At 48.0% G+C, this 14,115-nt stretch overlaps 1 protein-coding gene across 1 annotated transcript in view; it reads left to right on the top strand.

Moving 5' to 3' along the window:
- Positions 1–3,894: 3,894 nt before the first annotated feature.
- Positions 3,895–14,115, top strand: part of LOC307206283 (transient receptor potential cation channel subfamily V member 6-like) — a 71,429-nt gene continuing 61,208 nt past the window's right edge. The window contains exon 1 of the mRNA XM_079959355.1: positions 3,895–4,198. Within this exon, the coding sequence (XP_079815481.1) occupies positions 4,071–4,198 (128 nt within the window). The 5' untranslated portion in view covers positions 3,895–4,070. The remainder of the gene's footprint in view (positions 4,199–14,115) is intronic.

Genomic DNA, 14,115 nt, shown 5'->3' with positions numbered 1-14,115 from the left:
AAGCCCATAGGAAATTCGTTTTGCGAAGCGCCTCCAAAACGGAAAACCCTTTCGTCTAGCGGGTTTTCCGTCTTGCGAGGCGTTCGTCTTGCGGGGCACCACTGTATTAACTGAGCTACTTTCCTTTATCTTTTTATTTCGTAGATTGTAAGCCTACAGGCAACACTATTTGTTTTATTGACTACACAATACTTAGTTTTAGATTCTTATCATGATTACTACTATTAAAGCTTCCTACAGTTATTCCTGAACATGGTTTTTTTTTTCTTTTTGATTTGCTCTTCTGTTGCATCACAAGTCCTATAGGCTACAGAAACAGGAGTAGGGCAAAATTCAGTTCAGTACACCTTTAAAGCTGAACCACTAAAATTGACACCTTCCAACACAATATTAGAACCAAAACAGCTATCCTTCAAAATTAGCATGTATCCCAATTTTGCGCTAGGATTCTCCAACCAAACCAAAGTGCGTACAAAAACGCTCATGTTCGGGAGATATGTGCATAGAATGAGTATATTAGTGAAAAATAACTTACCAAAAATGGATTATATTAGGAGAAATTGCTTGCAAACAATATGCACGTTAGTCAGCATTGCATACCAAAATGTGCTAGGGGAAATCAGCACAGAAATGCTGACAAATTTTCATGAGGATTTTTTTAAAAAATCACAAATTGCTGCAGAAATGTGGGAAACGGATTATAATAAGACTGGGGAAATGAGCAAGCAAGAGAATTGAAAATCACATATCCTTCCATCTCTAGTTAGAAGTGAAAGTGGGGCAGAAATTCAAAAAGTGCACAAGAGTTGTCACAGACGCTGACATTGCTACGTAACAAGAAATGCTCTGGAAGAAGTTGTTGAAATTATTATGGAAATATCATGAAACTAGTATCTGTTTATGGAAACCATAGCAATAAGACTTCTTCCTGCTACGATTCTCTCAGTGCATTCTGAGAGAGATGCAGCGCACTCACTAATTTTAATTATTGCATCTGTATCTTGATGCGGGTGGCGCTGTGGGTTAAACCACAGAGCCTAGGGCTTGCCGATCAGAAGGTCGGCGGTTCGAATCCACGCAATGGGGTGAGCTCCCGTTGTTCGGTCCCTGTTCCTGCCCACCTAGCAGTTCAAAAGCATGCCAGTGCAAGTAGATAAATAGGTATCACTCCGGCAGGAAGGTAAACGGCGTTTCTGTGCGCTGCTCTGGTTCACCAGAAGCAGCTTAGTCATGCTGGCCACATGACCTGGAAGCTGTACGCCGGCTCCCTCGGCCAATAAAGCGAGATGAGTGCCGCAACCCCAGAGTCGGTCACGACTGGACCTAATGTTCAGGGGTCCCTTTACTGTTACCTTTATCTTGTTCTTCCTTGAAGGATCTCATGACGGTAGATGTATGCTGGTTGCCCTTTTAGTCTCCTCCACAACCATGGGCGCAACCAGGATTTATGTTGGGGGAGGGGGAGGGGCAGGACACCCACCTGTCATCATCCTCCGTCTAGCAGATTCGGAATGAAATGTCTCAGCAAAAGTTGTTTCCAATTACTTTCTTTTGACCCCAAGCGATCAGAAAAATCTGTGAAAATCTTCGCCAGAATGTTTTACAACATCATCCAAATGACCTCAGCAACCATTTCAATTTCAAATATTCTGATTATTTTTATTTATTTACTTGATGGGGGGCAGCTGTCTCAGCCCCCTCACTATGCCTATGTCAACAATTCTGTGAGATAGGCTAAACAGGGATGAAATGATGTAGTCACTACTACCTGGTGAGCTGTAGGACTCATTGGAGATTCAAAAGTAGGCTACCGTATTTAATAATAATTGGTCCAGTCATCTGGTGAGTACAACTACTGTCTTCTAAGCCTGGATTTAGGGAGATACCTGGAAAAGGGAAGATTTTTTGGGGTGCTGCTGCTGCTGCTCAACATGAGATATTTTGCTTTAAGCTGTTTTGCTGCACTTGTTCATACTTTGTTTTAAAGGGGAAGAGGGTGGTAGTGCTAAGTGCCAGGGACAGCAAAGGAAGAGGCGAAACTTTGGAAATGTACTCGCAAATAAATAAACCATTATGTAATTCAATTCTTGCAAATACTACAAAGCCTACTGCAAAATCTCTCAAGAACTTAACAGGAGAGGCTTGTTCTCAGTAAGTTCTGCCCTTGAAGAAGGTTGTCCTCAATTTAGGCTCTCTAATGCATTGATTTGACCTGATTTGCCTGGCGTGCTCTGGTCCATGGGGTCACGAAGAGTCAGACACGACTAAACGACTAAACAGCAACAATGCATTGATCTTCCTCTAATAATTTCCTATTACTTCCATAATACTCCTGTTGGGAAGGCTCAAAATTGGTCTGATGCCAGATGTCTCAAATGGAAACATCCCCAAAAACTTCTAAGACACTGAACACTATAGGGAAAACACTATATATCATTTCGTAACACCTTTTAACTTTCTGCTTTGAAAAATATCAAATCCTGTTTTACAAATGGGGAGATGAGTGGCCTATGTGCACATTAGTGCTTAAAATGCAGTGATGTTGTCCCACCCCCCAACCTTGCCTGCCTGCCGGCTGCATTTCAAGTTGCGTTTTCATGTTGCCTACGAACTAGAGAAGAGGCAGAGATGTCTTCAACTGATGCACATAATCTGACTTTACCCTGGGCCCGCAACCTGTCCAAGGTTGGTTGTCATCTGCAGATGTGCAACAGCTGCCTGGTGGAAGATGGATTAAGTGAAAGTGCATCAAACAGCAGTGCTTCTCAAGAAAGTACAAGATGCTTATGGATTGTGGCTATTCGTCATGTGCACTTGGCTTCAAATACTAGCGGTGGGAGTGTGCTGAAAATGGAACTGTGTACGCAGCCCAAGCGGCTGAGTGCCCAAGTCCATGTAACAACTGCAACTTTCTCCTGAGGCTCTGGACTGTTCTTCTGCACAGGCTGCAAGAAAAGAAGTCCTGGGCCAGGTGGCTGGGCGGAATCATGCATCTATCAAATGCATGGGAACCTTGGGGCAGGGGGGTTGGAGAGGAGAAAATGACAACTCTACAGGGAGCCAGATCCCCTAGATTAGGACAGTGGGATAGCTCAGTCGGTAAGAGCATGAGACTCTTAATCTCAGGATTGTGGGTTCAAGCCCCAGGCTGGTTGAAAGATACCTGCACTGCAAGTTCCTGTCAGCCCTACAATTATATAATTCTAAGTGCAACTATCCTCAGTTGCTCAAAGCAGCCCTCCACCCCACCTCAAGCTGTGGCAGATCCGGGGGCTGCATGCAAAGTGTACCATGGGTCAGTGCACAGGAGCAGACTCCCTTGCTGTCTTGTTGCGAACCAGAAGGTTGCTGGTTCGAGCCCACCCAGAGACAGCTGTGGGCACGATTCCTTCATTGAGGGTTCTAGCTGACCCTGGGGGTCTCTTCCAACTCTGCAATTTTATGGCAAAGGTAAAGCTGCTTTTTTCACAAAAAAAGACGAAGCTTCCCCAAAGGGTGCTACGTAGGAAGTAACAAACAGGGGTGCCAACTTGAATGAAATATGGGGGGCGGGGCGAGGTAAGCCCCGCCCCACACTATCAATCACATGACACAGTGCGCACGCACTATTTGAATGGCAATGCCCATTCAATTTGGGGGCGCTCAAATATTTTATTGGGGGGCGGAAGGGACCTCGGCCGCTAGGAGTTGGCTCCTATGCACGCCCAAAAAAACTTTGGCTGTGTTTGCTGCGCCTCCTGCCTGCCCCCCGCCCTCTGCTACGCGGAGTCCCGCGCGTCTCTTGAACTCCCAAGGGAGCCGGTTGCTGGGGAGGCGCCGGGCGGGGCGGATCTTCTCCTCGCCTCTTTCTTCCTCCTCCTCTCGCAGGTCCCTCCTCTCCCAGGTTGCGCGCTCCACCAGGTCCCGGCCAGATGTTGCAAGCGCCTCGTCCTCCTCCCCGCGGCTCCTGCCTGGCTCCGCCGCTGCCTCCTCTCCCCGCGGAGCAGCCCTGCGCTGGCCTCCCGCAGCCGGACCCAGGTTCGGGCCCGCCACCTGGGCGGAGGCGCTGCTGAGGCCTCGGCGGCGGAGCGATGGGGATGCTGCTGCCCGGGAACCGCAGCTTCCTCCTGGGGCTCTGGGCGGCCCTTCGGCGAAGGCTGCAGGGCGAGAAGTCCTGGGACCGGCGCCTCGACGAAATCAACCTGCTGCAGCAGAAGAGGTAAGTCCCAGGGGCGAGGGCAGCCTTGACTTCCGTGGGAGAGAGGGTGCCTCTGAGCATGGGCAGAGTGACTTTCTGTTACGCTTAGTGTACAGAGGCACGCCTGGGGCTGAGGGGGGAATCGTGCCCTGCGCAGTATGCCATGTGAAGATTCCGCGAGAGAATTCATCTATATACTGTATTTCCCCCCAAAAAAATCACATTTCCTTCTCTTCATTTTCCTTGGGACGTCCCCCTCGGGGACCGGTCTTAGAAGAGGTGGAAGGGGACCGGTTATTTACCTGTCCTGAACTTTCTGGGGATGAGATGTGTTATACAGGAACCTACTTTCCCGGCGATTTGTCCTCTGCTCAGCTATTTTCCTCGGCTCAGGACAGGAGTTGTAACTCGATCTCCGGAGCGAACGCAGCTTCGGCTGTTCACCTGCCTGAGATACAGACAATATTGTATTCTGTGCTTCCTGTCCACCAGTAGCACTGAGAAAAGAGGGTCTCTCCCGCTCCCCTTTTTAATGGGGTGCTCAGGAAAGAAAGGCTGGAACCCTAGGGATGGAAGGCCTGTGTGTGTGTGTGTGTGTGTGTGTGTGTGTTGTGTGTGTGTTTGTTCCTCACTCTTCCTCTTCTGGTCTTATGGAAGCTGCAAATCCACATTATGAGGGAGCTGCAAGACTTTAGGATTGTCTTGCATGCCTTTTGTGTTGTTAGAAATCTTGCGATTAAATAACATGTTGGCAGGATGTGGCACCTGAGGATTTTGCCAAAGTTCCTTGGTGACGGAGCCCTGGACTGCGATGCCAGGTGCTCTCAACTCAGGCACGCCTGAAGCTGACAGCAAAAATGCCTCTGAGCATGTGTAAGGTGCATATCCCTCATCGCTGAGTCATTGCCCACTAACAGCACTTCGCATAGCAGAGATTAGGGAGAAGAGTGCATCTAGGTGAGAGAGCATGACCCAGGTAGGGCAGAATCCTGGCAGAACCTTCTGCAAATGAAGCGCTGCTGATTCTCTGCCAGTTGGAACATTCTGCAGTTCAGTGTGCTTCTACAACAAATTAGGTCAGGTACACTGTTAAGCTTTGGGCAGTTCGAACTGAAGCCTGATTGACAGAAATGACACTATATAGAACATGTCCAAACAGTAACATATCACACCCCTGGCTTGGCAATGGTTTGGAAAGTCAGATGTGCAAGAAGAAAGTGAGTGGGGAAGAGAAAGAAGATATATATATATATATATATATATATATAAAGGTAAAGGTAAAGGTACCCCTGCCCGTACGGGCCAGTCTTGACAGACTCTGGGGTTGTGCGCCCATCTCACTTAAGAGGCCAGGGGCCAGCGCTGTCCGGAGACACTTCCGGGTCACGTGGCCAGCGTGACATCGCTGCTCTGGCCAGAGCCAGAGCCGCACACGGAAACGCCGTTTACCTTCCCGCTGGTAAGCGGTCCCTATTTATCTACTTGCACCTGGAGGTGCTTTCGAACTGCTAGGTTGGCAGGCGCTGGGACCGAGCAGCGGGAGCGCACCCCGCCGCAGGGATTCGAACCGCCGACCTTTAGATCGGCAAGCCCTAGGCGCTGAGGCTTTAACCCACAGCGCCACCTGCGTCCCCTATATATATATATATATATAGTACATGTGGTTTGCAGATTCAGTGAGCATCATGTTTGATGACTGAGTAGGTCCCCTCTGGTCCTGCCACCTCTTTTTCCTGTAGTCTTGGACCTAGTAAAGAGACAAGTTGGGGGGGGGTCACTGTTCATCATGTTATGGGACATGGATGGAGTGGGGAGGGCTGCTGCAGTTTTTGAATCCACGCATCCATCCATTTCTCAAGACTGTCCTCTGGGTGCCCGTAATGAGCACGATGGTTGACCATTGCAGCTGCTTGCTTTTGTGGTGGCTGATGATAGAGCAGATTGTGATTTGTGGGGTGGGATATTATACGATGCACTTTATGTGGATGAGGAAGAGAATTAGGGAGAATGGGTGCAGCATGATTGGTAAATTAATACAATAACCTCTAGCCTCAGGAAATGCAATTTTGGGTTAATATTTTTTTTTGGGGGGGGGCATACCATAATGTGAAACACCTTATTCTACGTTGTGAGATACAGTATTCAACAAAGCTGAATGCTGCAAAATCCAGGACAGATAAAATACAGTGGTACCTTGGGTTATAGACGCTTCAGGTTACAGACTCCGCTAACCCAGAAATAGTGCTTCAGGTTAAGAACTTTGCTTCAGGATGAGAACAGAAATCGTGCTCCGGTGGAGCCGTGGCAGCAGGAGGCCCCATTAGCTAAAGTGGTGCTTTAGGTTAAGAACAGTTTCAGGTTAAGAATGGACTTCCGGAACAAATTAAGTTCTTAACCCGAAGTACCACTGTACTTTAAAAAATCATGGAGGATAAGACTATTGACAGCTACCAGCCATGCTTTGCCTCCATAGTTGGAGGCAATGATATTGCTGGAAACCACAAGGGGGAGAGTGCTCCTGTGCTCCAATTCTGCTTACGGGTTCCCCATAGGCAGCGGCGTAGCGTGGGTTATCAGCACCCGGGGCAAGGCAAGTAATTTGCGCCTCCTAATCCGGGGCAAGGCAAGTAATTTGCGCCCCCTAACCCGGGGCAAGGCAAGTAATTTGCGCCCCCTAACCCAGGGCAAGGCAAGTAATTTGCGCCCCTAACCCCTAACCTGCCGCCGCTGCCAGCTTCTTCTTGCTGCTGCCTGGGCTGGGGTATTTACGGTAAGGTAGCCATGGTGGTGGCGGCGGGTCCGTGTCAGGTGATCTGAGGCGAGTTGCCGCTGGCGCTGCCGCCCAAACGACGCCGCTTGCCCGGAGGAGGAGGAGGGCAGAGAGGCGAGGAAAATGCAACATGGCCCAGCAGCTGCAGCAGCAGCTGTGGCGGCGGGGCTGTGAGGAGGGGCTGCACGCACAGCTCGTCGGTTCCGCGAGACATGGGGCTCTGCTACAGCCTGCGCCCGAGGCTCTTCGGCGACTCCGGAGACGGCGAGCGCGCCCCCCCCCCCAGATTTTGCGCCCGGTGCGGCCGGCCCCCCCCTACACCCCCCACGCTACACCACTGCCCATAGGTATCTGGCTGGTCACTGCGAGAGCAGGATGCTGGAACTGATGGGTCTTGGCCTGCCCCAGCAGGCTCTTCTTGTGTTCTTACGTTCTTACCTAGCTATTTCTGCATGTGTTGAAGCTTGATTTTATTGCGTGAAACCCCAGCCTCTGCCTACCAGGCACAATGAGATTGGGAGAATTAGTTCGAAGTTGAATTCAGGGGTACCACTGGAGCCAGTCTGCAACCGGTGCACCATATTCAGGCCTCCAATGTGTAGTTTGCATCCAGATGGCAGCTTCCCAATGAAGTGCGCAACTGGCAGCAAGGAGAACAAGTACCTTCAAGGATGCAGTACTGTATAAGCTACCCGAGGGTCAGTGGCATGCTGTGAAATTTTTAGTTGGGGAACAGTTAAGGCCAGAGGCGCCAGCTTGTGAGGGAGGGCAATGTTGTGCTTGCGAAGCATTGCATCTCCCTCCCTAAGCTGGGCAGAAGCTTCCTGGGCTTTGGGAAGGAGAAGCCAAGGGAATATTTAGGGGACTAGCCTAGTCCCCCATGTCCACTGACCACATGCCATTGCCTAGGGTGGTTCATATTTTGGTCCAGCAATAGTCAATGTGGCACCTGCCAGATGTTATTGGATGCCGACTCCCATAAGTTCCAGCCAGCGTGGCCAATGGGCAAGGATGATGGGGGTTGTAGTCTAACAACACCTGGAAGGTACCACTTTGGCTGCCCCTACTTCAGTCATCCTGCTGCTGTTTCTGCCTGCACTGAATCTGCTAGACCCCAGTCTGCTTTTGTGTGTCAGTCAGGTGCACTGCACTGAATTGTCCGACTCTCAAAAAACCCTTGGTCTGGAAGCGCCCTGAGAATAATATTTAAGTCTTGTTATATACGTTACTGAACTGGTAGACTTTTTTTTGAATACACTGTCTCTAGAAGGAAAAAAAACCCCAAAACATTGCCGAACATTTTTCCTTTTTTTGTGAAGGAAGAGGTCGATGAAGCACACTGATCTGAGAACAAGGAAGCAGAGTTATGTCAAAGGCTTCAGCTCAAGGACCTAGATTGTTGTCGCCACTGCTGATTTTGTTCAAATGGATATTCCCACTCTCCCCTATATGGAGCTAGAGCTCAGGCTAGCGTATAGATGTTCATGCAATTAGAGGGAGTACTGTTTGCCTGCCTGCTGAATTTGTGGTACCCACCCACACTGAACAGTCTACTGGCTGCATTTTGCAGTCTGCTTGGGTGCTTGACCACACCTCTCCCCCTCTCCATAATTTATTTGCAATAGGCTGGTAGCAAAAGCAAAAGGATTGTTGTGTCCCTCCCTGCCCCGTGAACTGCTATGCATGGCTGTTACAGCCTGGTGGCTTTCAGATGTTGGAGGTTCATATTGCAGGAAAGTGCTTTGCATGGAGTCCGACCACTTGGCCCATATAGCTCAGTCTGTTATGACTGGTAGTGTCTCTCCAGGATTTCAGACCAGTTCCTATCTGGAGATGCCACAGAGCTACAGCCCTTATGTATTGAAATCCCCTCGTATGCATACCCGCTTTGCTCTAAATAACAGAAACCATCCCCAGCAGTCACAAGCTTGCGCACTTGATATATTGCGGCAGACCCAGGATTAAACAAATAGATCTGTCAGTTTTATGCCTACTTTGGTGCTAATTGATCTCATTAGTAGCCTATACAATTTCTAAGTGTTCTTAATGTTAAGCTGGCTCCTGCTGCTTGTGTAATGTTGTGACGCGCAGTTCTTATTATCAGGATAAAGTGATTAGTGGATGCTTCCATGTCTAAGGACACCATAGAATTTGAGTTATGTTAATGTTGCTAGTTGGAGGAGAGGTATATTTATGTCATTATTATTATTATTTTCATCTTTGTGCTGAAAAAAAATGCTTTGATATATCACGATATATTAGGTAGCCTGTGCTCTACTTAAACACTAGCCCTCAAGCCCTCTATAATGCCATTCCATGTCTCTCCTAAATGCATGTTGGAGATTCTGAGAATCCACAGAGCTTTTTAAGGTGGGCAATGTTCTTGGCTGATGCATACAGCACTTTGGGGCCTGCACCAGAAGGATAAACTGCCACCTTCACAACAGTTACCTTTCCCATTAATCTGCACCTTGCTGTGGATAAGGTAAAGCTAAAGGGACCCCTGACCATTAGGTCCAGTCGTGGCCGACTCTGGGGTTGCGGCGCTCATCTCGCTTTATTGGCCAAGGGAGCCGGCGTACAGCTTCCGGGTCATGTGGCCAGCATGACTAAGCCGCTTCTGGTAAAACCAGAGCAGCACTCGGAAACGCCGTTTACCTTCCCGCCGGAGCGGTACCCGTTTATCTACTTGCACTGTGTGCTTTCGAACTGCTAGGTTGGCAGGAGCAGGGACCGAGCAACGGGAGCTCACCCCACTGCGGGGATTCGAACCGCCAACCTTCTGATTGGCAAGTCTAGGCTCTGTGGTTTAACCCACAGTGCCACCTGCGTCCCTTCTTGCCATGGATACCAGCACTCAAATGCTTGAAGCCTTTGTTTCTGTAAGCAGTAGGGAAAGGTGGGTCTGCAAAGAAAATGGGGCTGAGTAGTGGGGAGAAAGAGTGAGAGAGATTTGGAAGCTGGTTCAATAGACTTTGGCTACCTCACTGTGTTACACGATGCTGCAGTTTCTACAAGTGATGAGGTGAGGAACATATGTAATCGGAAATATGGGGTAGGAGAGCGAGCGAGCGTGAGCATTCTTGTTTCTCATTTTCCGCAAATGGGAGGACGTAAGAAAAGTAGGAGAAGGCTTGCTGGGTCTGATTACCCCTTCCCTTGCCTATTGTTATACCACCCAGGAACTGCAATCTCTAAGTTTCCAAGTGTGCAGCCAAAATACCTAATGAAGTGATCCCCTTAACTACATCCGGACACACAATACCTTTCGTTAAATAATCATAGGAACATCCTTCAATAATTTATCGTGAATCTACAATAGGTCGTGGTCAAAGTCATTTTGATTATGGCTTTCAAGATTTCTCAGGAGTCCGGGCCAGATGGCTTGACAAGTGGTCCAATGCCATTGCTTTGTGGGAGGTGATATTGGTGTGGTTGGGAAGACAGAGTGGAGCAGCAGGGAACCTGAGAAATCAATGCACTACCTGGGAGCTGTGTTCCAGCAGCCCCTGTGGCATTTCCAAGGGATTGTAGGGAACGTCCTTTGATTGCACGGGACATTGGCTTAAGACAGCGGTTCTCAACTTGTGGGTCCCCAGATGTTGTTGGACTACAACTCCCACCATCCCTGAGCTCTGGCCTTGCTAGCTAGGGGTGATGGGAGTTGTAGTCCAACAACATCTGGGGACCTACAGGTTGAGAAAGGCTGGCTTAAGAGGACCCTGAGAGCAATATAACAGCATCAGCATTTTATATTATATAGCATAGAAGCCAACTCCTAGGGGCTGAGGGGTCTTCACCTCCCCAGTAAAATATTTGAGGGGGACGCCCCCCAAAAGTTTATAGGCATTGCTATTCAAATGGTGTGCATGCGCTGCATCATGTGATCGATTAATCAGGGCGGGGCTTACCTGGGCCCCCCAATATTTTATTCATGTTGACACCCCAGCTATATAGTATCAGAATTTGCTGGGGTAGGATGCCATCTCAGAATGCTGGAGTCCAATTTGTAGTTGTGTAAATAGTGCTAAGATAGATGGACTCTGGTGGAATCTACACACATATAAAAAACGTTGTGAAAATGCTTTTTAAAAAGACGTTTTGAAAAATACATTGAATTTGTCATAGCTCACTGTCGCCGTCTAGTGTCACATTTGTATATTGCACTTTGCAACACATTTAAAACATTTTATTTGCAGCTGTATAGCTGAGTCCTCTGTGTAAGGCAGTTTCCTATGACATGGTCACAGTGTCCTCTTGCAAAGGCAGGTACTGAAAATGGTCTTCTTCATACTCACTTGGAGGCCTGCTACTCACTTGGAGGGCTGCTTTGTGCATTAAAGGTAAAGGTAAAGGGACCCCTGACCATTAGGTCCAGTCGTGGCTGACTCTGGGGTTGCGGCACTCATCTCGCTTTATTGGCCGAGGGAACCGGCGTACAGCTTCTGGGTCATGTGGCCAGTATGACTAAGCCGCTTCTGGCGAACCAGAGCAGCACACGGAAACACCGTTTACCTTCCTGCCGGAGCGGTACCTATCTACTTGCACTTTGAAGTGCTTTCAAACTGCTAGGTGGGCAGGAGCAGGGACCGAGCAACGGGAGCTCACCCCGTCAAGGGGATTTGAACCGCCAACCTTCTGATCAGCAAGTCCTAGGCTCTGTGGTTTAACCCACAGTGCCACCTGCGTCCCAGTGCTTTGTGCATTACATAGTGGCAAAAAATCTATTGGAGGTGTTCAAGTGCATACTGCAAAGAGGAAAGCCTATCTATCTATAAATTAACACAAAGATTATTCTTTTTTGTCAAACACAGTCCGAGATATAAAAAGTGCTTAGATCCACAAGCTAGAGAACAAGACGTGTTCATTTAGATCAGGCATAGGCAACCTTTGGCCCTCCAGATGTTTTGAACTACAATTCCCATCATCCCTGACCACTTTTCCTGTTAGCTAGGGATCATAGGAGTTGTAGGCCAAAATGTCTGGAGGGCTGAAGGTTGCCTGTGCCTGATTTAGATGCAGCGCGGTGCTGATAACAGCAAGGTTGCAGGTTGGTTCCTCATGTGGGACAGCTGCATTTTCCTGCATTGCAGGGGTTTGGGCTGTCACTAGACAATCCTCAGGACCACTTCCAACTCTACAGTTCGATGATTCCTTTGACCTGGGTGTTCTCTTTGGTGAAACCATCTTTTGGAAGTATCATATGGAGGCAGTGAAAATCAAAGCACAGAAAACCACAAACAATTTTAAAGGCAGTCTCAACACACCTGGAGATGCAAGCCTTCCATCTGCCACCTGGAGCAGGCCAGGCACACCTGGAGACTTCAGGTCAGACCTGGCACACCTGAGAAAGTATTGAGCTCTTTGATCTGCCTCATCCTTCGTCCTGAATCAAACCTTTTTTCAGGTGTGTTGAAAACAGTCTTGCTATGTGTATTTTGCCCTTCTCCTGAGAAGCTTAAGGTAGTTTGCATGGGGTTTTCCCACTCTTACCCCCCAAACTTTGTTATGAGGCTGAGAGACAGCAGTGCTGCCCCCAAGGCTGCCCTTTGACCTTCATAACTAACTGGGAATTTTAATTCAGATCTCCATGGAATTTGAACTCAGGTCTTCCTGCTCCTAGTCTACCTGCCATGTAGACTGGCCTACATTACTGGAAGCATGTCAACACAGTGAGTAACCTATCCTTCAGCTGGCTTTTGAAATGATGATCTGGATACAGATACAAGTTCCTATAGTAGGGAAGAGCTTGTTGTTTCTTTAGGGATAATGGGGCAGCGCATACAGACAAATAGATAGGTGTGTTTACATTGTTAGGGTGTTGTCCTTTGTTATTGGTCATCGCTGCCTGCCGTATAATTGAGACATTGGATTGGGGAGCTAATTTCTGTGATCTTGTTTGGCAGCTCCAGTAACAGTAACTGCAGTAATAATACTCCTACTCCAGGATATTGAAGAGTTTCATTGACACCCTGGGAGGTGTGTAAGTATCTGTCATTATCTCCATATGACAGACGAAGGGAAGGAGAAATGGCAAGGCAATTCTTCCATGTGTGTGTTTGGTTTTAACGACAGCATTCCTTGCTGCTTTTTCAGGTAGAAATTAAAGAATTGAGCAACGTCATGAAATCTTTTTCTCTGGAGAAGTGTAGCTCCGTGAGGGGTTTCCTAATAACTCTCAGCACCTGTAACAAATTACAATTCCCGGAATTCTTTGGGGAATGATACAGCTGTAGATTTTTTTACCTCAGAAATCTGACACAATCCAGTGGAAAGTTCCAGAGCTGGCCTAAGGCAATTTGGTGCCTGAGGCAAAAGACAAGATGGCGCCCCATTCTATATGTAGAAGCTGACTGGATCTTAACGGGAACACTGGTAATGGGGCAGCATCCTCCAGTAAGCCTGAGGCCAGTAGGTTAATTGAGGGGGGTGTATGATAGGATCAGGAGGAATGGCTGGGGTGGGGCTGCTGCTCTTGGGCACCTGCCACTTGAGGCGCTTGCCTCACTCCGTCTAATGTTAGGGTAACCCTCAGGAAACCCTTTTACACAATTCACATGTATTTCAATTGGATTTGTACTGAAAAGTTCCTACTGGAGATCTGAAAGTTGTATTTCCGATGTAGTGGACATCTTTCCATATTGCCTCAAAATGATTGTGGAGAACTCTTTCCCCCTCCCCCCAAATTATTTGTAAGCTACAATTGAGGGGAAACGGCATAGACTTTTGAAAAATATAATCAACAAATCAAATAAAATGGGCTTCTGTGTGTGTCATTAGTTTACTTTTTCCCTGCACAGTGGAGAAGCCTCCTTTTACTCCTTCAATTCCATGAACAAACCGGCTGGGGGGAAAACACTGCAAAAGTGGAATAGGTGGTGCTATTTTGCCTCCTAAACCTCTGAGACATTTATATATGCATTGCTCAACTTTCCAGCTGTAATTTATCATTAGTTACTGCTGGGCATCTTAAGATTCTTTTGTATTGCATTTCTTTAATACATAGTTTGCACATTCCTGATGTAAAAAAAACACAGCAAAATGCCATTGTGAGGATGAGCGCAGTTTATCTTAGAATGCCAAGGCCGGAATGTACCTGAAAGGCCCTTTTAAACTAGATTAACCTCATGCCCTCCCTTCATATGCATTTGCTCAGAAGTAAGTCTTG

Source organism: Podarcis cretensis (genome assembly GCF_951804945.1).
Source record: "Podarcis cretensis genome assembly, chromosome: 17".
NCBI lineage: Eukaryota > Metazoa > Chordata > Lepidosauria > Squamata > Lacertidae > Podarcis > Podarcis cretensis.
This window is presented reverse-complemented; position numbering and strand designations above follow the sequence as displayed.